This window comes from Carassius carassius, chromosome 17, assembly GCF_963082965.1.
Source record: "Carassius carassius chromosome 17, fCarCar2.1, whole genome shotgun sequence".
Lineage (NCBI taxonomy): Eukaryota > Metazoa > Chordata > Actinopteri > Cypriniformes > Cyprinidae > Carassius > Carassius carassius.
Genome location: NC_081771.1, coordinates 17,386,291 through 17,413,803, shown reverse-complemented (window position 1 = coordinate 17,413,803; position 27,513 = coordinate 17,386,291). Strand labels below are relative to the sequence as shown.

The 27,513-nt window shown below is 35.3% G+C and overlaps 3 protein-coding genes across 5 annotated transcripts; 2 read left to right on the top strand and 1 right to left on the bottom strand.

Moving 5' to 3' along the window:
* Nucleotides 1-3,918: 3,918 nt before the first annotated feature.
* On the top strand, nucleotides 3,919-13,110 carry boka (BCL2 family apoptosis regulator BOK a). Of its 2 annotated transcripts, XM_059571183.1 has the most exons (5): nucleotides 3,919-4,219; nucleotides 4,328-4,661; nucleotides 6,233-6,361; nucleotides 9,423-9,586; nucleotides 12,099-13,110. In XM_059571183.1, the coding sequence occupies exons 2-5, from the start codon at nucleotides 4,439-4,441 to the stop codon at nucleotides 12,222-12,224; spliced, it is 642 nt and encodes a 213-aa protein (XP_059427166.1). In that variant the 5' UTR covers nucleotides 3,919-4,219; nucleotides 4,328-4,438; the 3' UTR covers nucleotides 12,225-13,110. The 2 variants fall into 2 exon arrangements, with proteins under 2 accessions (XP_059427166.1, XP_059427165.1); XM_059571182.1 differs by having other exon boundaries at nucleotides 3,919-4,661.
* A 1,335-nt stretch (nucleotides 13,111-14,445) lies between these two features.
* On the top strand, nucleotides 14,446-24,682 carry atg4b (autophagy related 4B, cysteine peptidase). 2 transcript variants are annotated; one of them, XM_059571180.1, is made up of 13 exons: nucleotides 14,446-14,551; nucleotides 15,666-15,767; nucleotides 15,847-15,918; nucleotides 16,034-16,132; nucleotides 16,207-16,308; nucleotides 16,415-16,487; nucleotides 16,675-16,754; nucleotides 17,710-17,909; nucleotides 18,032-18,110; nucleotides 23,268-23,413; nucleotides 23,683-23,739; nucleotides 23,840-23,930; nucleotides 24,032-24,682. In XM_059571180.1, exons 1-13 carry the CDS (start codon nucleotides 14,542-14,544, stop codon nucleotides 24,103-24,105), a joined length of 1,185 nt encoding a protein of 394 aa, XP_059427163.1. In that variant the 5' UTR covers nucleotides 14,446-14,541; the 3' UTR covers nucleotides 24,106-24,682. The 2 variants fall into 2 exon arrangements, with proteins under 2 accessions (XP_059427163.1, XP_059427162.1); XM_059571179.1 differs by lacking the exon at nucleotides 14,446-14,551 and adding an exon at nucleotides 14,558-14,707.
* dtymk (deoxythymidylate kinase (thymidylate kinase)) lies at nucleotides 24,631-26,502 on the bottom strand. The gene is made up of 5 exons (XM_059571181.1): nucleotides 26,208-26,502; nucleotides 25,603-25,711; nucleotides 25,392-25,482; nucleotides 24,956-25,153; nucleotides 24,631-24,866 (listed from the first exon to the last, which is right to left on the bottom strand). Exons 1-5 carry the CDS (start codon nucleotides 26,335-26,337, stop codon nucleotides 24,756-24,758), a joined length of 639 nt encoding a protein of 212 aa, XP_059427164.1. The 5' UTR covers nucleotides 26,338-26,502; the 3' UTR covers nucleotides 24,631-24,755.
* Between the last annotated feature and the right edge of the window lie 1,011 nt (nucleotides 26,503-27,513).

The following is a 27,513-nucleotide window of genomic DNA, read 5'->3' as shown; positions in this document are numbered from 1 at the left end:
TGTATTTTTTATGTGTTCAGTGAAAAAAAAAAAAAAAAAAAGGATTTACTCTGTATATGAATTTTAAACAATGCTACATGAACCTTTTCATATAAACTGGAATAAATACAAAACTAGAGCCAAACTAAAACTGAATGAGACATTAGTAATAAACAGTATAGTGCATAAAAATAAAATATAATAACTATAGGACATATAAAAGCCAGTATTTCTGTAAATGTCGAAATAAGGTGCATTAAAAGTGAATAAATCTTTGATTTAATATGAATATTTTAATTAAAAACATGTCTCCACCACTGATCTATATTGTGATGGCATTTGAGTTATTTTCAGTTTCCTGTTATTGAGTATAGAATAATTTCTTGTGCAATTATGTGCAAAGTGCAGGTCACTTTCACTCTGGGGTTTATGTCACAGTGTTTTTAAGTCCTTTTTAAAAAAAAAAACTATTTCATGCAGCTAGTCTATTTTTTTCCCTCTCTATAGAAAATCTGTGGGGGAAAAAATGTACCATTACTATAAGGGATATAATGACATAAGATCAATAGAGGATTTTTTCTGTTTTCAGTCAATTTTATGTTCAGTCAGAACATAACCTGCCTTGCTTTGATAGTCAGTTTGAACTGGCAGGTTTCTATACCAAAATTATGATCCCTCGGTCTGTATGAATTGTGTTAGTAGTGGTAACAAACAGTTGGTTAGATATTCTTTCAAATATTCTTCTCTATTTAAGCACAGTTTGCATTCCAATATGTCATGTGTAGTTTCAGTTTATGTCGTCTTAAGCATTTTTCTTTTTGTTTTAGATTTTGTATAATAGCTTCATATCACATTTCAAACTTGTTTTTCTTTTAATGTTCACAATAAACCATTACTTTGACAAAACGCCTTTGTAGGCTAGGCATCACATCCATAGACCTTTAAATCAGAATTTCAATTTACATGTCCTTCATGCTTTGTTTTGTACAGCCTTAATAAAGTTTCTTGTTGGAATCAAGGTCATTTAAATGGTTTTCTAAGGGCACTTTTTCTAACCTGAAGCCTTATGTGGTCCTTGTGGCTATATATTTATTTATAAATCAGTATTTTATTATTATTTTTTCTTTCAAAAATGGCCAAAATTCTGCTTTAATCCTCTTTTAATGTCAAACACTGGCATTTTCACCTCACATCAAGATTACATTGATAGAATCTTTTTTTTTTATGATTCTATGTCTGTTTTCCTGTTAATGTATTTTCAGTTTATTTTCTGTTTAAAGATGTCTCATATTTCCAGATCACAGTCGGTTAAGGATGTTCTTGTAAAAATAGTGTACTAAGCAAATGTTTTTGTTGTTATTGTGTAGCTTCCTTCTTCTACCTGTAGGGAGCAGTATTGTACAAAATAAAAGTATTGTTCAAAGCCAGGAGAAATGTATTTATTTACATTTATTTCCGGCTTCAAAGTAGTACTTTATTTGTAAATTGACACGTTTTCATTTTTATCTCTGATCCTATATCTCTATTTTGATTATAAAAATCCAGATATGGAGTAGGAGCGAAACCGATGAGAAGTCATGTGATGGGCATGCAGAAGCTTGTAGCGTTTCTGCAGAAAACTTAAGCATTTTTCCTCGGAGGTGTGGTGTTACAACTTACTGAAGATCACTAGTTTCTACATTGTCTCATTATTCCCTGGAAATGAATGAAACGTAAACTATAGCAGCAGTAGCCTACACACTGGGCTCCATCTGTCTGTATTCAGTTGTGTTTTAACAAGATAAACGGTCTCAAGCTATTTTTAATAGGCCATAGTGTCAGATACAATATTTTAGTTTTTAAATTAGGATACAGAGGAAGCCTCAAATGTGGTCAGAAAAAAAGGAACTGTATCATTGTGTGCCACTGAGATACACTTCAGCTTTCAACTGTTCCTGTGTTGAACAGAACTGCCTGGTTGATCTGGTTTTACTTTTTGTTCTTTTCTGTCTCTGTATTTAAGGAAGTTCACTGTATTGTGCTTGAATAAGCCTTTTTATTATACTCCATCACTGAATCAGTTATTCAGCATTGGAAACTTGATATGTTTTGCATGTTCCTGCTTACAAGGATTTACCAGACATGTCAAAACAAATCATGGTTTAATATGTTTCTTTGGGAAAGCCGTTGTTTCGGATGGGTGGGTGGCTCTTATGAATTCTAACTGACACGCTTGGAGCAAAAACAGTCAAGACTTGCAAAACAACTCTATCAAAGATGGTGGGTGGAACTGGAGGAACATGGCCCTTTTTTGTTAAAAAACTACTGAATGCACATTAAAACACCTTTTACAAACAGTTTATACACAAAACTTTCCTTGTTATCGGTTACCCAGCTCCATAGAGAGAGAGAGAGAACTGGGTAGATTACTTTCATTCGTTGTAATTAACAACATGAAGTGAAAAAAGTTTGGGAATGCCTGCATTATTTGCATTTAAATAAGACATAACATTAGCCTAATTTGTGCATTTTAACATGTTTGAACAACAAAAAGCCTTCTAAAGATTGAATATTTTTAGTAATAATTCAAATAAAAATGAATGTGTTCATCAGTAGTTGATGCAATGTTGAAACACTTCTTAAACCTCAATGAGTTTTGTAAATCCAGTGGTCAAATGCTGACTAGCCACTTAACTAGTGACTGGTCTTTTTGTGACTGTTCACAAAACTGGAAGACTTTGAGTGCATAGGCCTGTATAAGGACTTCTTTTTTTTTTTTTTTAGAAAGGAACATTTAAAAGATGACAAAAGAGGAATTGGGGAGAATCAATAAATTATGAATTTGTTGTTGCTATTAAATAATATTAAATCATAAAATCAATAAAAAAAGTTACTTTAGTCCAGGCCTGGACGGCTGATCGGGAGCACCGGGAGGATTCTTGATTTTTGATTTTGTTTTGATTTTGGCAAATCAGTCTTGGGGAATGCAAACAATATCCAGCAAGGAGGAAAACATTCAGACATCTTTCACTATTGTAAGATAATGATGTTAAATAGAGAAAGAGAGAGTGAGATAAAAAAAATAGGGCAAATAAAAAAATACTTTTAGTGTTTTCTTAAACTTGGACCTCATTATTGAAGTACACATTCTCGCAGAAACAGCCCACACTCTCCAAGTTTTCTTTCATTAAAATATGCATTGTCATTTATAGGCTGGTTGCAATAAAATTTCAGTAAAAAAATGTAAGTGCCTGTCTAAAATATGCTTTATTGACTGACCTTTCATAGACATTCCATTATGCTTTCAGATTTCTTGTTATTTGTATGTAATTTCACAGTATTTTCACCTCTTGCCGATGACATTTTTGTTTGACATTTAAAATTATTTTTTAAATAACTGTACATAAATAGGTTAAGTAAAACATTTGCATTAAAAAAATATTCTTAGAACTTTTTAACTGCATTCAGACATGCATTATGGTACAGTACAAATATTTTGAGTGTCCTTTGTTCGGTTGCTTAAGTTCCTTTAAAAAAATAATGAAAAATTGTCCCTTATTTTCCATTACTGAAGATACATCAAAACAAAAGCTCTAGAAAATACAATGAATTACAAAGCGGTAAAGAACAGTGCACTACTGCAGATTTATATCTACTTAACATCTTGTTTTAATTACATGATTTTAATAGTCAGTTATCAACTAAAGTTGGGCTGAAAATGAGTCTCACTCTGGCCCAGCTGTAGTCTGATTACAAGTAGGCTATTTTAATTGTTTGGAATCTGATTACATAATCCAGATTAAATGTAATCAGTTACCAACTCGATAGATAGATAGATAGATAGATAGATAGATAGATAGATAGATAGATAGATAGATAGATAGATAGATAGATAGATAGATAGATGGAGAGATAGATAGATAGACAGATAGATAGACAGATAGATAGACAGATGGAGAGATGGACAGGTGTTTGTTTTCTACGTTTGTTCTTTGGTTATTCAAATCTTCTAAACACTAGCTCTTCTAGAAGGGCGGACTATCAAAGCCATAACAGAGCTTATCTCCGCCTTAACGGAGAGCTTTTCCATAGAAGGAGACTTCATGTGTGCAGCCCATCCACAGAATAAATACAGACAGCACTGCTTCCTGACAGCAGTTTCAGCTCGCAGCCTGCACCTTACAAATCTACAGAGAGAGTCATTAAACGTCGATATTCGAGACTTTCTGAGGATTTAAATGACTTTCGTGGAACAGCAAAGGTATCTGATCACTGATTCTCGCTGCTTTATCAGGTTCACGTTCATTCCAACAGAAGGTGAGAGCGAGTCTTTTCTATTAAAAACAGGCGAGTTTTTTTCTTTATGCAGATCGTTTAAAGCGCCATCAGACTTTGGAAACAGAATAGGGTGGAGAAGAAACACTTCCATACACGGCGATAAAGGTGGAAGTTGTCATCTGATTGTAACTGATCTCCATTCATGAAGGGCATGGAGATGTTGCGCCGCTCCTCAGTGTTTGCGGCTGAAGTCATGGAGGCGTTTGATCGCTCTCCCACGGATAAGGAGCTCGTGTCTCAGTCTAAAGTCTTGTGCAGGGACTACATTCACTCCAGACTCCATCAGGCTGGAATCGGATGGTCTAAACCAGAGCATGGATCCGGAGGAACACTGGCTGAGGTGTCTTCAGTTCTTCTGTGGTTGGGTAAGACGGTTCACATGTGTACATTTATGATTAATAATTGGGGATTGCCATGGTTTTACACACACACACACACGTATATATATATATATATATATATATATATATATATATATATATATATATATATATATACGTGTGTGTGTGTGTGTGTTCGTGTGTGTGTGTATATATATATATATATATATATATATATATATATATATATATATAGTAGCAGGAAAATACAAGATCAGACATACTGTATACTTATCTACTGTATCTGTCTGAATTGTGGGTTGATATACTGAGGTTATATTATGGATCTGTCTAAGACTAAGCTAAAACTGCACAGAACTTCCTGTCAATTTTCGTTCTTTCTTGAGCTGTGCTTGTCTGGTTCATACCAAAATAAATGCAAAAATGAGGCATCCGTGAATGTTCTGTGACCTTTCAGAAGTGAAAATAAACACATGTATTTCAGCTTCCTCAAAGCCAAACCATATGATTGCGTAAAGTTTTACAACACTCTTGCAAGATTCGGCTGTGTCTCACCCACTCTAAAGTACTTTGCCTTTTGTACCATGTTGAGCTATCTTCCACATTTCTTTCTTTCTTCCTTTCATGCTGTTGGACGTTCTGAGCCCTTTCACAAGAATGGATGTAATGACTATTAATGATGTTTAAACTCACATCATCTGTTGATCAGACACACTTCAAGTTGGCTAAACATATAACACGTGAAAGTCATCTGAGTGACCTTCATCTGTAAGAACTCGTTTTCTCCTAAATGGGAAAATTTTACACAAATTTTGAATTTGAGACCACTGTGTAATTGGGGGGAGCTGCTTTTTGTGGACAAAGCATGCAAACATGCAGATCATTATCACAAGAATGATTGAGGGTTTCCCACCCACATTTAACCAGGTTAACCCTGTGTTGTCCTGAAAGACATGTAGCTCTTGCATAGACACCTCACCCGCCTGAATCACTGACATAAAGACCAATGATTCAGCCAAAAATGAAAATGTAGGGATATTTACACCCTCAGGTTATTTGAGATGTAGATGAGTTTGTTTCTGTTCATTGGAACAGATTTTAGCATATTACATCATTTGGTTTAAAATAAAGATGCATGATTTGTTTCTTAAAAACTAACAGCTTTTTACTTCAAAAGATGTTAATTGATGGAATTGATGGTCGTGTGGATTACTTTTGGATTGTGATGTTTTTATCAGCTGTTTGTACTCTAATTCTGACGGCACCCATTCACTGTAGAGTACCCATTGGTGAGCAAGTAATGTAATTTTCTGCAAATCTTCATTTTGGATGAACTATTCCTTTAACAGACAATTTCATCATCAAGACATTGCAATATAATGGCAGAAATATAATTGGCTTTCCTCAAATGAAAGAATGATGAAAAGATACAAACAATGCTAAAAATTATGCTGTAATTATGCACTGTCATTGTGTCAAGCTTCTCTGAATTAGTGGTTTTATTCAATACGGCTCTTGACAGGTTCTTTCTGTGATGAGAAAACTGATCTTGTGAGCCAAGGGAAAATAAAAACACATTTATCTCTGTCTCCTAGGTGATGAGCTGGAGTACCTGCGACCCAATGTGTACCGCAACGTAGCGAGACAGCTCAACATCACAATTGCATCTGAGAGTATAGTCTCTGATGCCTTTTTGGCCGTTGCTGCAGAAATCTTCTCTACAGGTTGGTCAATGCTTTGACTTAAAATACATTTAGTACAGAAATCTCTTTGGGTAAACTGGTTGGTGAATCTGGTTTCAGAGATGTTGTCCATGTTGTTCCATACCTGTGAGAACACAAAAGAAGATATTTTGACAAATGTTGGTAACCTAACTGTACTGGTTGTCATTGACTTCCAACGAATGGTGAAGAAACTGAAGCATTTGCTAAAATCTTATTTGTTACATAGAACAAAGTGTACTGTGTATATAGTATAAATACCTTCTTTATTCCATGGAATAAAGTTATACAGGTTTGGAATAACATGAGGGTTAGTAAATAATTTTTTGGCGGAACCAGGGCCATAATTTTTTAGCCGTTTTGACAGCCCTACTGTTTGCATTTTAAGAGGAAATAATTGAAGGCCAAACATTTGGATAACAATTTAAAACTATGTCAGTGGGCAGTATATTATTGGTCAATACCAGCTCGCTGCTTTGATTGATAGTATTTTCATTTTCATTGTTGTCAGTGAACAAAGTAAACAAATGGTTACTTTACTGTAGACTACCAGGAAAGATATTTAATTACTTTTGATAAATGAACAATATATGCCCATTCATTATTAATCATATGCCTACTAAATTATGAAAATGGCTTCGTTAATATTGTCTTGTCTTGTGACAGTTACGAATCACATTAAGGTTACATGAATCACGTCAATTCAGAATGGTGAAATTAGACAAGTTTATAAGTTTGCATTCCTGATTGTTTTTCTTGGTCGTTTAACATTTTTTTTTATCATAAAACAGCTGTCAGATATGAAATCTGGCTACTTACATCTTTATACCGCACTTTATGGTGGCGAATTGAAGCATCACGTTGAAATTCGCACTATGCCACTTCTGCGAACATAAAGCCCGCCTACTTTGATTTGATTGGTTATCTCAAATATGTTCTGACATTGTCGAGCGTCTCCTTGACAGACAGCTGAGGCAGCTCAGTTTAATCTTGCTGCTGTGCAATATCCTTTGCAGCACGAAGGATGATTTAATGCTATTAGGCAATTATTTCAGAAAGTACACCTCAGAAAAATACAGAGGTCCGGAACTCATAGCTGGGCTGAACTATCTATCCCTTTTAGTGACTTAAACACTTCTTTGAGAGAGGATAACAATGAATCCATTCTGACATTATATATACACAGAGAAACGGTGCTGCGCTTGACCAGAGGACTCTCTCAGCACCATAAAATATGGATTTTCTTGAAAGTAAACAGGGTCTGGGCACCATGGAAGTTCTCATTCCCTTTGCTGCACACTGTACATCACTTATATTTAGTACAAGCCCTTGGGATTCTGTTTAGTTCATAACTTCAACCCTTATTTGCCCTCCCAGATTTAGAGTTTAGCAAATCGTGGTCTGTTTTTCAACCTGAGCAGCTCTTAAGATGTGCTGCAACATGTTCACCTCGTGTCCAGGATAACATTCTTTGTTAAAAATTAAAGCATAATTGCTCATGTCAGTCAAAGCAGTAGCCTAGGCTACAATAAAGATTCCTCGCTGGACCCGGTGACACCCTTGTACCTCCTGTCTGCACACATACCTGTCCTAAAGCAGTGCAGCTAAGTGAGCATTTTTCATATGACTCTGCACTTTTTCATATGACTGGGCAACTATGTAGGCTAGTTATTTTGTATTTATTTATTTATTATAGAAATAAATATTTATTTTGATGTTTTCACACTATGCATTATATATTGTGTATATATATTTAATATATTTTACATATTACATATTAAAAATTATATATAAAATATATATGTATATTCACTTTTGCTTTTTAAATGAGTTATTTCAGTGATAATTTGTGTTTAGTTTTACTGTGACTATTTCTAAGATCATTTAAAATAAATAATGGTGCAGTTTTATGCAGAAAAAGATGTTATGCATAGCATTTTGAAAAGAAATCCAAATGATTCCTTGTTTCACTTTGTGGCTTAGCAATGTAAGAAATTGTGTTTTCTAATGCATTGGTGCACTAAAACTTAATCTACTTAAATTTATAGCTGATTCTGTCAAGAGGATGCTATTAAACGATTAAAGCATTTTACAAAATTATTTACATTTATTTAATAAATGTCTTCATTTGATTTGAAACAGTTTGCTGTAAAGTATCAAATATTCCCTCTGAATTGTATAACTTGACGTCCCTGACAAGAGACAGAGGGAGGGAATGTTTCTTTTTATCTTGAACTTCAAACCAACTTTTATCTCTCATATGCCTCAGTATGGTTTCCTTTTGCCTTTGTGTTTCCTGTCATTGCTAGTCTCAGATTAGGTTCCTGGGTTGATGTTTATGTCTGGCCATTTGATGTTCCCAGACGGGAGTTTGCAGCTTTATTACTTTTTGTTTCATTCCAAGTTTAAAAGTTAGAGTAGTGTATCCAGGAGTACATTTATCACATTAACTCTAATAAATCATAATGCCCACTTGTTATTCAAAACATGATAGCACAGAGAGTCTTTTCATTCAATTCAGACCCATGACCCTAATGCATTTATGATGGAGGGAAAGCAAAGCATTTGTACCTTTTCAGCTGTTATTGAAGTCATTACGCTACTAAATACACTCAACATAATATAGCCACATTGAATCACATATACTGTATGTTGAGATTACCGTCACAAGTCAAACATGAATTTGTTCTGCTAAAAAATATGAAATGTTTCTTGTGTCTTTCTGGCGGACACACCAGCAGATGGCCTGCCTGGCAGTTATATAACAATAATAATGTTCTGTAAGAAATAGGGAGGGATTATGAGGAATTTTCATGACTCACCTTGTTATGATTTTCATACACCGTTCCACCAGCACACACACATTTTCTACATTATATACTGTCAGTGGAAATAAATGATTTGATTATGCTTGATATGCATTAGTTATTAGTACACTTTACCTCTTTGCCTGTGTCAAACAAAACAGTTAGCATGAGAGATTTAACAGTACATGATCTTGCAATGCAGCATTTTAAATGTGTTCTGAATAAATGTCAGTTGGATTATATCTGTCTCTCTACAGGTGTAACATGGGGGAAGATCGTGTCTCTGTATGCTGTGGCTGGAGCTCTAGCTGTGGACTGTGTTCGGCTTGGGCATCCAGCGATGGTGCACACCATTGTCGACTGCATGGGCGAGTTTGTTCGCAAAAGCCTTGTGTCATGGTTAAAGAGGAGAGGAGGCTGGGTAAGCAATAAATCCATTAATTCAGTACAATTCATTAACAAAAAAAGTATGCTTTTATCATTCTCCTGGCCCAAACATACATAATACTTACGGTATTTCTGATTGGTCAGTTAGAGCAATTAGCGGTCAATTTCCGTCATGTGGCTTATGTTTATCAGACCACTCATTTGTGAAACAAAAACGGTTGCTGCTTTCTTGTTTCTCGGGCTAGGGCCTACATTTGAGGCCCGTTCAGAGCTATAACAACATGAGGCTGACCAAATGATGAGAGAATCTGCATTTTTGGGTGACACCTTTTTTTTTTTTTTTTTTTAAGTTTAACTGAAAGTACCATTGTGCTGTGTGTTTATAGATCTGAGCTAAGGCCCAGAAAGAACACAGACTTCTGCCTTTCCGTCTTTATCCTGTATTTAGAAGAACGTGCAGTGTTCTCACAGTTTATGGGTGGGAATCTGATAATTCTCAGAGAGACAGCACAGTTCAGCGATCCTATTGAATGAGGAACTGTGCTGGTATGTGTGGCTGTCTGCGATGTCTGTGCTCATTACACGGTCTCAGTTCAGGCAGATTCAGCATGCACTGCACCAGAGTCATCACAAGCTGCCTGCATTTCCAGTGGGCCCATATACAACAACTTTCTACACCTGCTTTTGTGACTTTGTGGATTACAACTTTTTGAGATCAATCAATCAATAGTTTTGGCGCATATGAAAACATTTCTGTGGTAAACAAATTAATATATTATATTAAAATGCCATATAATAACTGTTAGAAGTTTGGAATACTGGAATTATTTTTTTTTTTAAAGATGTCTGTTGTTCTTGCCAAGGCTACAGTTTGCTACTATTTTGCAGTCACAGGAATTAACTACATTTTAGAATGTACTATAATATAAAGCAGTTGTTTATGTAATAAACTCTTGTTAATGTAATACAATTTCACAATATTATTGCTTTGTTTTTAATGTATTCCCTTTATTTTTAGACTTCTCTTAAAAACAGATTTTAACAGAATTTGTAAAAAACATTCTTTATGTAATTAATAATGTTGAAAAATGAGTAATAGAAGAAATAATTCTTAGAAGTATGTCAAAGTTAATTAGAACACAGTTATCTAGGTATGATTATCTAGGTCCACAAGTTTGATGTTCTGTCACTTAGAAGTGAGAACACAAAGAACACTTTCAGAACCTATGAAGGATCACCTTTCAAATGACTGGTGGAGGCACAGCATGAAAGAAAAAAAAAAGTTGTAATGGATGCTTCAGGCGAAATCATTCTCAACATTTTTCAAGGTGTTTTCCTCTTGGGAGTGTCCTGATCTTGCAACTGCAACTGGTTTGAGTGAGTCCAATATGGGCAGGGCACACCCACAGACTGAACTCAACCTGAAAACAGGATTTATCATCAGGAGCACTAAACGAAAGTCTGTCGAGTATAAAGTGAGACTGGTAGATGGTATTTGTTGTTGATGTGAGTATGTGGGTAGTTGTGTCTACGTGCCATTCTGCGTGTTTTGTTCTGTGGGATTGCCCTGGGAGCTAAATAAAGGGCCTATTCACAAACACACACAGATACACAAAAACACCAGCAAGTTCATTTTGTTTTTTTAATTGCAGTTCCTAATTAAGCCATGTTCCCATCTCGCATTGCCTTCAGTAAAGTTGCCTCTTGATTTGCATTTCTTTTTCACATCTTAAATTATGGTCATGCTTTAAAAATGATCATCATTGTGCAATAAGCTTCTGTTTGGCCACATCTTTTTTAATTTTTATTGATACTTTAACAAAGATGCAAAAAATTTATCGAAAGTGACATTAAAGACATGTTAAACATCACAAAAATATTTTCTTTTCTATTTTCTATAATTTCTTTTGAACTGAAAAAAGAATGATTGTTTTCTCAAAATGATTAAGCAGCAAAACAGATTTCAACATTCATAATCATACAAAATGTTTCTTGATCATAAGACACTGATAAATGAAATAAAAGCTGCTGAAAAAAATCCTCGTTTTCATTTCAGAAATAAATAGCATTTTAAATTACATTTAAATTGAAAAGTTACTTTAAATTGTGATAATATTTCAAGTTTTTCTGTTTTAACTGTATTTTTTATCTAATAAATGCAGCCTTGTAAGCATAATACTATATTATTTCTTTTTGTGCTTCTTAAAAAAACTGCAAAAGTTTGCCAAACCCATTCAAATCCAAACAAACTGAACTTTAATCATCTGAATGTGTAGCTAATTTGGAACTTTTATAACATTTGGCCAACCTGGTAATGCTGCATGCTGAAATGTATGATGTTAAGACAACTGAATGTTGGCTTTGGCCTAAAAGATACATACTTCAGTGCAAACTGCAGTTCCTTTTTCCTTTTGTTGTTGCCAGGTTAATTTAAGGGGGGGGGGGGGGGGGGGGTGGAGTAAAAGAAATTGAAAAGTTAATTTTTTTTTCAGCACTATTGAGTATGTTGATTATGATATTTAAATATTTTCTATGTTCTCTTACAGGCGGACATCACAAAGTGTGTAGTCAATACAGATCCCAGTTTTCAATCTCATTGGCTGGTGGCAGCTGCCTGTGCTTGCGGTCACTATCTCAAGGCTGTGGTCTTCTACCTGCTGAGAGAAAAATAAAGAGCAGCACAAACAAGTGACGGACAGCTGGACTCTTCCAAAACTGGCAGAAGGGGTTTTTAGTCACTGCTTAAGCCTTTCATTGCTCTTGATGTGTTTACACTTGCACAAAGTTTGCACTTTTCCTTTAAAGGATAGTCTTCAAGATGAACCGTTATCTTATGTGTTAAACCTGGCCTCTTGCACTCTAGGCAGTCCTTGCTGTTACCAATTTCATTGAACCTAATGTTGAAAGGCAAAATACCATGGCCGGCGGGACACAGCTGAGAGAAAGCTATTGTGACCTTTGTATTTGTGTGTGAAATAGTGTTCATGTACTTGGACCAGTGTTGCCTAGACCAACGTTGTCTAATCAGAAAGTTTCTCTGAATATTATTACATTTTTCACTGTCTGGAGTTCATGAGAAAACAGATCCGTGTGAAATGGAGCTCAATATCAGGATAATATTCTTGTATTTCCCAAGGAAAAACAACAAACTACTGTATGCAAATGACTGTGGGAGAGTGAAAAGAAATAGATTTTGGTCAACTAATAATGAAAAATGGATCTAGTATTTCAGTTCATGCCATACTAGTCGGAACCTGTCAGTTAGTTTTTTTTTTTTTTTCTTTTAGAGTGTTGTCTGTCTCTTCTATGTATTTTTTTTATTTTTTCCCCTGTGGAATATTTTCCCCAGATCTTATATTTAGCGTTGTTAGTGCCACGTTAAATAACTGTAAGATATCATGGAGCCATCAGTATAACTTAAAACTTGGTGTTTTGTCATTTTGTTTCATTATTTTTTTCTCTTGTATAGTTCAGTTTATAAAAATTATTATTATGTTGAAAACTACACATTGTTGTGTATGCTAGACTGAATGTATGCTAAATAAAAATATATAATTACTTTTTTTTTTTTTTCAAAAAATTTATTTACTCTGCTTTACTCCAGGTTGGAAAAGCCATTAACATAATAATAAAGCCTCCATGCTGATAACTCTACACAACATTAGTGTAAGACATTAGTGTAATTGGTGGAAAGCGAGTGGGAGGATGCAGTTCAGATCAGATAGCATAGTTAGAGATATTGTTACTATGGTGATCACTCTTATCATGTGGTTTCATTTACCCTGAATCAAGCAAAGAAACTCGGACTTTGAGAACAACAGAAATGAGTGGCCTTTAAACAAAGCATTGTATTGAGAAAGAGTGTGATAGTCTGCGTTCATTAAGATAAATGTTAGAACAAATATTTCTGAATATGATCCAGCATATTTTCTGATATGGCTAAGTAGCTGTCAACTTAATTATCTATTTATAATTCAACTTTCTGCGTGATTATTTCCCATTTGCGATAACTCATTGACATCTAGTGGTTTTAAATGGAACTACAGGTGCCTACTGTTTTAAACTGAAGTTATCTCACAAAATAAACCGCAACGACTGCTGTGGTGAGCATAGTAATTAAAATTAAGCGATTGATTACTTGAAATTATTCTTGATTTATATATTAAAAAAAATCTATCACGTGATATGTTTTCATTAGACTGAATATGTAATGTATTTAATCCCCCTTTTTAATTATACATGTTTATCATGTTATGTTACTGTCTGTCATTGAGATGAGAGATCTATTTTTTAAACTTATATGGCAATAACAAAATTGTAACTTGCTGACCATATTTTATCAATAGAATGTATAGGAAAACAACAGTTTCCATTGCACAAGTGCTTTTGGATAACAATGTAACTTGATGTTAAAAAACACACACAAGGAAGGATGATTATTTCTGCTTTACTTGCAGTCAAATTATATATACTACTGAGTTAAATAATCAAATACAAACAAGCTAGATCGCCTAAATCTGATCAATTTGGGCTGATGAAAGGATAAATAAAAATCATATTACAAACAGTTTAACTAAAGACGAGCACGGACTGGGATTTTTAAATCGCAGGCTTTAGTAGCTGACTGTTATACTTTTTACGTAACAATGTCAGATATAAGTTAGCAAATTTAAGACAGAGCATACACTATTAAAGCTGCTCACGCAGTTCCTAACATTTGATGGTAAATATCTTGGACATGGAACATTTCTAATCAGAAGTACATTTACGTAGCACTATTTTGTAGCTTGTTTACATCCACTTCCCAGAAAACAACATATCCCGCCTTTGGAGAAATTCTATTGGCTAAAAAGACCATCAAATTCATTGAATTGATCCGATTGGTTATCACAGTAATGACGCATGGTTACCAAGGCGGAAGTGCTTTCCTATTCGTCAGTGTAGTGTGGGGAACACTCAACAAACAAGATAGGCTGAATCACTGTCGGGATGGATGCAGGTAAGAAAACCGCAGGAAAACAATTCGTTTACATTTTGGTCATCTGTCCGGATGTCATGAAATTGTTAAAAAGCAGAATTCGTCTATCGTCAACCAAGTACGCGCCTGTTATCGGAGAGGCTGCCTCTACAGTTTGGGGATTTGTCGTTAAATATGGTACATAGATGTCCCAGCTGCTTTCAACTGGACAGTTAAACAGAACAGTCTGCTGTCAGATAAGGGGTGGACACAGAAATTACTTCTAGATATCACTGCACCAAAATGCTACTGGCTCCGGTCGAAACTGTTAGGCTGTATCGGCTGTGTTTAGAGACTAGTCAGCTGTGTCTCGAGCATTGTGTGGACATCACAGCACAGGAGCGTCCCAGGGCACGAATGAGACCGTGCAGATGTAAACGCTGTCCATGTCGTCTGTTATCAATTTCTGCGTAACTTTACTCTAATAATCTGGTTGTCAGTAACTTTAACCCTTTGGTGTATGACATCCATTAGAACGAACGATTTTGTAGCCGTATTAAAAAAGTGAAATGTTCCACATACACAGCTGTATAAATGCAGTAAAATTGCTAGCACTTTAAAATAAAGTTCCATTTTTTTAATGGATTAGGTTTCAACAATCAATTATAAATTACTTTTAGTAATCTAGGTTAAGGTTAATTTATAAATATAATTTATTATATTTGTTCATATTAAAGGATTATCTTATAAATCTTAAAATATTTTCTACTCTAAACAAAAGTAACCGAGATTATCTTGGATAAATGAATGCTTTATTTGTTGTATGTCTAATTGCATTGGACAGATATATATATATATATATATATATATATATATATATATATATATATATATATATATATATATATATATATATATATATAATATTATTATTATTATTATTATTATTATTATATATATTTTTTTTTTTTTTTTTTTTTTTTTTTTTTAACTCGACCTAAAGCACTTTTTAATGATTTATCTGATGGTCTGTTACTTGTTTTTTTTTCTGTCACTAAAACAAATTCCATGTATGTGTAAATACCTGTCAATAAAGCTGATTCTGAATCTGTAAGGTATTGAACTTTCAGTTGGTCTTTTGCTTTTCTTTCAACAGCTACACTCACATACGACTCATTGCGCTATGGCGAGATCGAAGATTTCCCAGAGACCTCTGATCCTGTCTGGATTTTGGGAAAGCAGTTCAGCGCTCTAACAGGTAAGGAAATTGCCAGAGACATCAGAGGTTTTGTGTTGTTGTGTTTGTCTCTTGTTTCATGAAGTTCTTTGTGTCCCAGAGAAGGATGAGATTCTGGCAGACATCGCCTCCCGTTTGTGGTTCACGTACAGAAAGAACTTCCAGCCAATTGGTGAGAGTCAGAGTCCTCAATCTTGATCTCACTGTCCAAGGACTGCATTTAATTATTAATCTGGATAGTCTTGTTTAGTTTTACAGATGGTTTGTTAATGGATGTGATGTTACAGGTGGCACTGGGCCCACTTCAGACACTGGCTGGGGCTGCATGCTTCGATGTGGACAGATGATTCTTGGGCAGGCCTTGATCTGCAGGCATTTGGGTAGAGGTAAGACAAACCTGTGGTACGAGGTTGGTGATTATGGTGTCTGCTGTTGTCTGAGATGGTTGCCTTTTTATTAGACTGGACATGGAGTCCAGGTCAGCGGCAGAGGGCAGAATATATCAGCATCCTCAATGCCTTCATTGACAAGAAGGACAGCTATTATTCCATCCATCAAATAGGTACAACTCCTCATCAGCCTGCTTCCTGCATATTATAGAAATAGTGTTAAAGTTACTCTTTTGATGGGTAAGTTACTGCATTGCCATTGCTTGTTGTTTTCCTCAGCTCAAATGGGTGTTGGTGAGGGCAAGTCTATAGGCCAGTGGTATGGTCCAAACACAGTGGCACAGGTACTCAAGTAAGTTGGCCAAGTCTAATTAAATACTTCTTATTATAAAAAAAAAAATCACCATTCTCCTTTGCTTTTTGTAATTTTTAGTACATAATATAACCGTAAAATGTTATTAAAGCTCAGTAATCCTCAAATAAATTACTTTTGTTTTACTGTCTTTGCATAAAATCAACTAGACTTTGTGCCCATCTAGGAAACTGGCAGTTTTTGACTCCTGGAGCCGACTGGCAGTTCATGTAGCTATGGACAATACTGTGGTCATAGAGGAAATCAGTGAGTTTTCTTTCATATCGCCTCTTTAGTAGGCTTAGATGGACTCTGCAGACATTTGCGTTTGCTTTTGTAGAATTCTGGGAATGGATTTGAGCTGATAGACTATATATTACTCTTAATAGTAGCCAGTATATTTAAAAGTATAATTCACTCAAAAAATTAATGCTGTCATTATGCACTCACCCTCATGTCGTTCCAAACCTATATCACTTTCTTTGTATCGTGGAACATAAAAGAAAATATTTTGCTAAATGTTTTGTCTAAATCGTCTTTAAAAGGGAAGTAAATTCAGCATTCCTCAAAATAGCATGTTTTGTTTACTTCAGAAGTGAAAAAGTTCATTTAAAAATCTTAATTAATCTGCAAGTATTTATCCCCTTTCTTTAGTACTTGGTTGAACCACATTCAGAGATATTACAGCTCCCAGCCTTAGGTCTTTTTTTTTTAAATTTGGCACAATTTAATGGAACATGAATAGCGCATTCCTCCTTGCAAAACCACTAAAAGTGAAGCAGTTTCTGCTTTCAGAGCTGTGCGATGATATTGAGGTCAAGACTCTGACTAAGACACTCAAGGGCATCAATCTCTTCATTTGAAGCCACTTCAGTGTTATTCTGGAAGCGTGCGTTGGGTTGTTGTCCTACTAAAATGTCCTCAGTTTATAGTTTCTGGCAAAAGGGAGTAGGTTTTGATCCAATGCAGCATTCATCAATGTTAAGGAGATTTCCAGTGCCTGTGGCTTAAAAGCACATCAAATTGCATAGTCGAGTGAGTTTGAGGTCGAAAATTTCATCTCAGTTTAATGATAGTGCAAAGTCTTTTATTATTTTGTAGCATCTTCTAATGACTTTAACTGTAGCTCAACAATTTAACAGGTTGAATAGTTGTTGTTCTTTTCTTTCAAGGTTGTTAGAGTACTTAAGACTTAATGCTTTTTTTTCTTGGCTGTCTGTAGAGAGGTTGTGTATGCCGTGGCTGGACTTTGACAGGGGTGCATGTGCGGCTTCTGAAGAGCCTCTGGAAATGAATGGTGATCTAGAAGGGGCTTGCGCTCTGGCAGAAGAGGAGACGGCTCTGTGGAAACCCCTTGTTCTGTTGATTCCACTAAGACTGGGTCTCAGTGACATAAACGAAGCCTATTTTGAACCACTCAAGGTAAATCTACAACATTATCTGTCATATAAATAGATAAAACACTTCTTCATCTATTATTGCTTTAATGATCACCTATTCAAGTTTGCTGATTGTTGGAGTTTAATCTTCTGTCTTATCCACAGCAATGCTTCATGATGCCTCAGTCTTTGGGAGTAATTGGTGGGAAACCGAACAGCGCTCACTACTTCATTGGCTTTGTCGGTAAGCAGAGTTTTTCAAGCCAAACCTATAAAACGTCAGTTCCAATAGCAAAGTAAATGAGTAAACTGCATATCTTTGTTATTGGCATAACAAAAGAATACATGCCCAATCAATGTCTATGGTTTTTTGTTGCAAATATTTCTAGTTGCGTTGTAGAAGCTAATTAAATTACATAGATGCCAACATTAACAGGTAGTGTGACATGCCCTTATTCTTAAAACTAAAAAAAAAAAATGTATGATGAAAGACTGTGCATCTCAGACTACATTCATTTAAACATTGTTTGTCCATCACAATGTGGTTTGTGCACTGAATATATATATATTTTCATATACTATTATTGGGTCATTTCACCCCAATCGATTTTCGATTTTTGAATAATTAAATTCTGGAGAAATATAAAAATATATGGTGATGAAATCCAGTATATTAAATGTCATGTTAATGCTGAAACTAGAATTATAGCTTGTTTTCCTCTATCAATAATTACATAGAACAAATGTATGCATGTAAACATAATTTCTTTCTTCCGACATTGCTTTTTAAATGTAATAAGTATCAGCTGTATATAAAGTTACTTTGTACAAAGTGTCAATGGTTTTCAAGCACTGAAAATGGGTAAAATTTAACAAATTGGTCACTGAGTCACATTGAGCTCCCCATATATCTGGTAAAGACCACAAAAGAAAAGTTTATTAAGAACCATAATAGAAATTAGAGATATTTTTAATACTACTTAGGTTACAAGCATGCATAATTTGTAAAAAGAATGTTTATGGTACCCGGACAGGTACGTTTTACGCAGTTGTTTTGGTAGAGGAAAACAAGATACATTTCCAGATTAAACATTTGTTCTTCAGACCTTCCCTTTTAAAAGAAAAAACTGAAAATGTGTAACGAAACACTTTACTCTTGGAGCCATGTTGAGAATGCAATATTTCTGTAAATGAATCATATATGGCCTTAAAATTTAGATGCAGAAAGGAACGTTTTTTTTGAAAGGGCAATAAGATATCTTTAATACTTTGAGTTACAGGCCTACAAACTTTGGAGAAAAAACTTGAAAAGTGTTCTTTCCCCATTTTTGAATGGTCACCATTGGCACATAATGTAACAAAGAATAATAAAGGCAACAGATTTTACTAACATACATACCAATCCCTGTGTAAAAATAACATTATTATTCTGTCATCTTTCTGAAGTCATTTTTAACCCTCTGTAATTTGGCTCTGAATCTCAGGTGACATAATTTTACAAAATAGTGGTTTACTCTGTAAATGTTCATCCATGACATTTAATATTTGGCTTTCATCACTATACATGTTCATCTTTCTTCAGAAAAAAATATTAGCAAAATCATACATTTGTGCCGGGGACCTCTGCTTGAGTTGACACGGAATGACCCATTTATGTCTTGACTGCTAAAAATGCAATGATATGGTCAAGGCACATTATCTTGCTCTCAGTAGTCATTTAATAAGATTCTATATATTTGAATCAGTTTCTTTTTAACAACTTCTGCTGTTATTTTTTAACAACTTCTGAAGCTACAAAGAAGTGTGGTTGCTGTCCTCAAATTATGTCAGTAAACAAAGATTTGCCACACCTGGTATTAGTATTACACTTTCTTATTGTTATAACATGTGAAGCATATTAATAGATCAAGTAGTACCTTCTGCTAAGAGGCATTGGGGATCACTGATAGTAAATCAAATGTTGAAACAACATTAGTAATGTTAATGTTACAAAGTAATGTTAAGGAAATAATTAAAACTGGGTAATTCTAAGCCTCGGGTAAATGGGATCCTGTGTAATCTTATTTTACATTTCACTCTGTTCATACTTTACCCAGAGTTAACGATTAATCTTGTTATTCGTAATCTGACATATCCCACTATATACATCCCCCAATTCCAGAAATGTTGGGACGTTTTGTAAAATGCATTAAAATCAAGAATCTGTGATTTGTTAATTCTCTTTAATGTTTATTTAATTACGAAGGAATTACAAAGATTTCCAGAGTTTTCACTGACAAACATAAATGTATTTTGTAAATAGGAACAAATTTTTATTTTGATGGCTGCAACACACAAAAAGTTGGGACGGAGGCAAAATAAGAGTGAAAAGATTATAGTAAATCCATGTCAACCTGTTTTGAAACAGTTCACAGGAAGCAGGTGAATTGGTAATAGGTCAAGGTAGGGGTGCGCGATAAATATCGTACTATAATTAATGCGCATCTCGTCAGTAAAGACGGTTCTCTAATCAGCGGTAAATTCCATCAGGTGCGTGATTTCACATAGAAGCTATGTTACTACACAGAGCCGTTGTTAACTGACTAGCTGCGCAAATCCACGTTCATTATCATCGTTTATTTGTGCAGCTAGTCAGTTAACAACGGCTTTGTGTAGTAATAGCTGCTCTATGTGAAATCACGCACCTGATGGGATTTTCCTGCTGATTAGATAACCGGCTTTACTGACGAGATGCGCATTAATTATCGGACAATATTTATCGCACACCCCTAGGTCAAGGTATCATGTTTGGGTGTAAAAGGAGCATCTCAGTCTATGAAAGCACAGCTGGATCATGAGAAAAGTGTCAAACAAATAAAAAATAACATCTCGCTATGCAAAATTGCAAAGAATTTAGGTCTTTCACCACACACAATACTGTGAAAAGATTCAGAATCCAGAAAAACCTGTATGTGTAGGGCAAGGCAGGAAACCTCAGGTGAATGTGCTTGACCTTTGAGCCCTCAGATGGAACTGCATAAGAAACGGTCATGCCGCAGAGTTAAATATAGCAACATGGGCTCAGGAGTACTTCAGAAAACCACTGTCATTTACCACAGTCTGCTGCTGCATCAATATATGCAACTTGAATATCTGTTACTCAAGGAAAAAGTTACACATCAATTCTATGTAGTGATGATGCCAGGTTCTCTGGGCCAGAGCTGTGACTGTGCTCAGATGAGTCCACATTTCAACTTGTTTCCGAGAAAAATGGATTTTGATTTCTCAGACCCAAAGACCAAAGGGACCATCCAGACTTTCATTAGCGACAGAATCAAAAGCAAACGTCTGTCATGGTATGGAGGTGGAGCAGAGCAAAGAGAATAGGTGACTGGAATATGTGCGAAGGTACCATTGACATGGAGGCATATATTGGAATTGTACAGAGAAATATACTGCCATCAAGATGATGTCTTTCATGGGTAGTCCATGGTTATTATATCAAGACAATGCCAGCTCTCATTCTGCATGTGCTACAACAGCGTGGTTTCATAGACACAGAGTGAATGTGCTAGACTGGCCAGCAGATCTGTCTCGTATTGAAACTGTCTCGTATTGAAAATGTACTACCAGTCATGAAAAGAAGAACCAGACAATGACGATCACGGACTGCTGAGCATCTGAAGTCTAGTATCAAGCGAGATTTTGCTCGCAAAAATTTTGCTTGCAAAACTTCTAACAATTAGTATCCTCCATTCCCAAACAATGAAACGTTGTAAATTAAAGGAAAGTTGATGTGACACCGTGTTAAACGTCCCTCCGTCCCAGCTTTTTTGGAGTGTGTTGCAGCCATCAAAATCAAAATTGGTCTTTATTTACAAAATAAATCAAGTTTGTCAGTGAAAACATTGGGGAAAAATTATTTTTACTTTAGTCAAATAAAGCCTAAAAAGAATGAACAGATAACATATGCTTGATTTTATGCCATTTCACAAAATGTCCCAACTTTTCTGGAATTGGTGTTGTACATTCCTAAACCCTGGGTTACTGTTATTCAGTTCAATTCAATTCAAGTTTATTTGTATAGTGCTTTTTACGATACAAATCATTGCAAAGCAACTTTACAGAAAATTAAGTTTCTACGATATTTAGTAGTAGCTTATAAGTGGTGACTGTCAGTTTATGTGCATATGACAGGAATTTTCAGAAAAATTAATGTAAGAAATAGTCAGCCAGATGATGAACACTATTAACAGCAGTTATTATGTGACTGCATGTGACTGTAAGTAGCAATATTTGTTAGTTCTGTATGTTCTGTTATTATTTGCATACATGCAGTCAAAATTCATGACTAGAAAAAAACAAATTCACATGTAATTTTCATCCATTGAAAATGGTTAGGATTCAACAATTTGGACTTGAGCTCCCAATATCTCTGGGACTGAACCATACAGGGCTTAACAATGATTATAAAAGAACATTTCTTAAGAGCTAGAATCTAAAATCATATTAAAATATTTTATATTTCTTGAGTTACAGGGATGCAGACTTGAGGAGAAAAGAACATTTTTAGCACTAGAACAAGTGTGTTCCATATGCAGTTGTCTTGATAGAGAAAAACAAGCCACATTTCTACATTTATTTGTTCTTCAGCCTATGTTCTTTCAATACAAAAAGGATCAGCTGAATGCAAAGTGACCACATTTGGTTTTCAACAATTGAAAATGAGTAAAATTCCCATGTCTCTGGAATCAAACAGTATAAATCTTAAAAATGAAGATTACAAATGAAAACAAATTTTACATATTAAGATATTTTTTATACTTTTTGAGTTACAGACATGCACACTTTGGAAAAATAATATTTGTGACACTCAGACATGTATGATGTTGTGGGTCATATGCATCAGAAATATAGAACATTGTAAAAGGTGCACTAACTTTCAGGCAGCACTCTATAATACAACAAAGATGGCTAAAGTCAACAGATTTTACTAATAGACTCCGTGTAAAAATAATATAATGATGCTGTAATCTTTCTAAAGTCATTGTTACAATTTAGCTCCAAATCTCGGGTAAAAATTGCCATTTTGACCATCGTCTACAAAATAGTGGATTACTCAATAAATATTCAATGACATTTATTTTTTTGGGCTTTCATCACTATAAATGTTTCTTTACTCAGAAAAAAAAACCATTGACAAAATCAAATATTTGAGTCGAGGACCTCTGGTTGAGTTGACAGGGGATGACCCTATTATTAAAGCAATACAAACACACATTTGTTTATCTGAGCCTCTGCTGTTACACTGTGGTAGCTAGGTTTATCTGTGGTTTAGTACATATTAAATAAATATTAAATGCTGAATGGCAGTATATTGTGTTTCAAACTGCTACATTGTATTTACTTATTGATGCACTAGGTCATGAGCTCATTTATCTAGACCCTCATACCACTCAGCCAGCTGTGGACCCAAATGAAGATGGTCAGTTCCTAGACGACTCCTACCACTGCCAACACCCTCCCTGCCGAATGCACATCTGTGAGCTTGACCCCTCCATTGCTGCTGTAAGTACAGCTTAATGTGTAAAAAAATCCAGTCCAATCCAAAATGTATCATGGTATCCACAAAAAGATTAAGCAGGACAGCTATTATAATAGTAAGATATGTTTCAAGAGTATTAAATCATCAGTGGCTTAGTTTCCTGATCAGAGGAGTAAAATGTGTGCTTGCTTGTCTTGGAAAATTTTGGAGTTCAATACAGTTAGTGATAAAAATGGCAAACAGTAATTTCCTTTGAGTAACAGTATCCTCTTTGCCAAATTTTGTCCATCAGGGCTTCTTCTGTCAAACAGAGGATGATTTCGATGACTGGTGTGCACAGATTCGTAAGGTACTTAAGCCATAAGTTACTTCATTTTTAATAATTTTTAGTAGCCTCGGTTGGTGTTTGTGCCTTTGGACCACTCTGTTTTTGCGTGTACCTTGTGCAGGTTTCAAACTGTAGAGGTCTCCCTATGTTTGAACTGGTAGAAAGTCAGCCATCTCATCTAATTACCGCAGATGTACTTAATCTCACTCCAGGTGATCTCTTATACCGTTTATTTATAAGTTCAGAATTGTACGAGTTTGCAGAGAGTTACATTTATGAATACACAACACTATATTTCATTTTTCCTTAACAGACTTTTCGGATTCAGACCGGCTCGAACGCTACTTTGATTCTGAGGATGAAGAATTTGAAATCCTGTCCTTGTGAAGAACGTTTGCATTTGCCAGACTTTCAGAATTCTGTGGTAGAGCCTCTTCAGAGGAAAGAGAAGAATAACATTGACGTCCAAAGCCAATGTGGCATAGTCACGTGCGTCAAACACACAGCTTTCTTCTTAAACAGCTATGCGTCACCCTGAGTGAGCCGAGGTCAGGTGTCATGGTCACAGGCACTCAGGATCATCAGTATGTACGTACTTAATTGCATTTATGTGTATCCATATTGAGTCTTAACACTATAGATTAATTTTTAAGTGATATGGTGCCTTTTTACCCCCTTAACTTAAAACACAGGTTTGCCATAACACATTTTATGGTTTTGGTCTGGAGACCTGCTGATCAGATTTGATTTAGCATTTACTCTCAACCCATGAAAGTCGGGGAAATTTTGAACATGTATGAAATTGTAAATGACAACTAAGGAAGGCTGGGCATTTGCAGGTTATGTAAGGAGGGGCTTGTGTAATTATACAAGAATGATTTTGTCTTGATGTTTCAAATCTCTGTACACAAGTTTATTTTATGAATATTTATTTATTCAAATCATTAAAAATTTAAAACAATAATTCTGTATTTTCTGTACTGTGACAGAAAAAAACAAAACAAAAAAAAACCATTTAAGATGTTTTAAAAACCCGTTCACCTCCACAGCTCTCCAACTGGCTGATTCTGGGCTAAACTGATGATGTCTTCACTTAAAAGCTTAATATCTTTGTGCACCTCTTCAATGGTCCTTGCAGCATCAATTACCTAGAGATTGAAAGGTAGAGATTAAATTAATTTGAAGATTACATACTGTAGGTTTACTTAAATTAGGTTTATAAAATAAAATAAACCACCTTCCAGTTGACGGAGGAATCTTGCATGAGCTCTTCAAATCTTTGATGCACTGTCCGTTGGAAGGCGCTGGTTTCATAACGTTCAATTCCATATTCTCCACGGTTTGCTGCCGTATTGGGATTGAGCTGCAAAAACATCACCAGGTCTGGTTTTGGAAGTCCAATATCTGGATTCATGCACCACTCCAGAGAGAAGCCCTGAACATAAAGAAAACTAAATTAATGTCTTTACAGAAAGAAATTGTGATGAATATTAAGTTCAAAATAACAGCATTTAATACAATATAATATTTATATAAAGTGAACAATATGACATTAATTTCACTCAAATCTTATTGACCCCCAACCTTTTTAAACAGTAATGTACATGACCATACTTTATAAATGAACACAATATGTTTTCCCTGTATTGGAGTAAGTTAACAGTGACACTCACAGGCTTGGCACTAGTGAAGGCAACTCCAGAAAACGCATAGCGGTCAACCACTAGATTGATCCCTTGTTCCAACTTCTGTTTCATCAGAGGCCTGAAGTAGGAAAACAGATCCGCTTTTTGATACACTTAATGAATGATAAATTCATGAGCCATTCCTGTTCATGCACTCTACTCGAGTAATGGCAACATAAACTCTGGAGAGATAACCTACACCATTTCCCATCGGTTTGCAGAAAACAGCAGGTGAACCGTATGATCCTCCAGATTACTCTTCTTCTCCAGGTATGAACTGATCAGCTGACCGATTTTAGTGGTTCTGTCTGTAAAAAAAAAAAAAGCAAGGCTGTGTCTCAAATCCCAGTGAGCTGCTAAATCACAGCCGCCTTTATTCAGACACAAGAACAGTTTCTTCCCCCAGGAAATCTACCTCATGAACAGTTAAATGTACCCCCACTTATGCAATAATAATGTGCAATATCCTTATATTTATTTGTTACCCCTACATCCTAGTACATCCCTGCATCTTACTCAGTTCTATTCCATTATCATCTATAGCATAACGGTTTATACAATTATTTATTTGCAATCTTTGTGTGTGTGTGTGTGTGTTTGACTGTGTGTGGTTGTATCTGTGCACTGGAAGTTTGTCACTAAAACAAATTCCTTGTATTCGCAATCAAACTTGGCAATAAAGCTCTTTCTGATTCTGATATCAAGTTAATATCAAGGCAAAACGCCTCACTTGTTTTGGTCCAGGCAAAACTTCACAAAATGGATTACTATAGTATAGCTTTAGACAAGAGGAGGACATTTTACCTGGAAATCGCATGATTTCTGCCGCTCGTCCGCTCTGTTCCAACGCATGGACGAGTTTTTGACATTGCGTGGTTTTCCCGGCTCTATCTACTCCCTCAAGGACAATTAAAGCTCCTCTTCTGCAAGACATGGCTCTTAAAACACAATTTAAAAAGGCAGAACAACGGGGAGCAAATACTTGCAATGGCTAGCAAATCACTACTAGGCCGTGATCTCTTTACGCGGTACTTTTCTTTAAAAACACATACGTAACATCCTCCTACGGTGCAAGATACATCCACATCTAACTGCAGAACCCTTACGTCACAGCAGTCTGACGACAGCAGCGTCATGCCAGAAGTGGGCGGAGCAAAAGTTATCTTCCTAGGCATAGCGCCTCGTAGTGTTTTGGATGGCAATGGCAATTGTATTTATATAGCACTATTTAGTACAACCAGAGTTGACCAATGTGCTTTACAACATAAAACCAAGAACAAGGAGAGTACATTTTTTATTTTTTATTTTAATCTATGTTGATGTCAAGTCAGCATTTTATTATATGGATTTAACCAGATGATAGATAGATGAGGTAGATAGACAAAATAAAGCTTGATGATCTGAATATAATATATTATATATATAAACAAAAGACACATTATCATACATAAGGAGCAAAAGATAAAAAAAAACTAAAATAAAACACAAATGTTAAAGCAAAGCAGGCACACATTTATTTATCAATTATCAAAATTGATAAAAGAAAACTAAAATAAATCAAAACTTGAGAAACATGCAATTTATTTTTAGGTCCCTTTTGTCCATGCACTCATCGAGAAAACTGTCTATATTATCCTTATACTGGATTTGAAAAACAAAAGGTTCTTTGGCCAGTTGCTGGTCATCAGCCATTTCGGCCTGTGAACGCTGAAGAAGAGCTTTCTTCTGGTCTTCGTCTTTCAGTTGGAGGAACCTCAGCTCTCTCACCAAACCTCTGAAGACACAGAGGTTTTTCTGCAGTGTGGAGGTCTTTTGTTAACCTTGGTTCCTCAATGAGGTGAACAAACAAGTGTTTGAGATTCCTTAATCCTGTGCATTCAATATCACATAATACTAAAAAAGTAATGAGCTTTAGTCAGGATGTTGCAAGCATTATCAAGTTTTGACTGTTTTTTTTTTTGTTTGTTTCCTCAAGTGCCCCTATTTAATATATAAAAAGCATACCCTGGTGCAGATTTCAGTCTCCTGCTCTTCCAGGACTTGCACACAGTGAGGACATGTTTCCTGTGAAAAATAAATCTGGACAGAAAAACGTAAGCGAGAAAAAGAT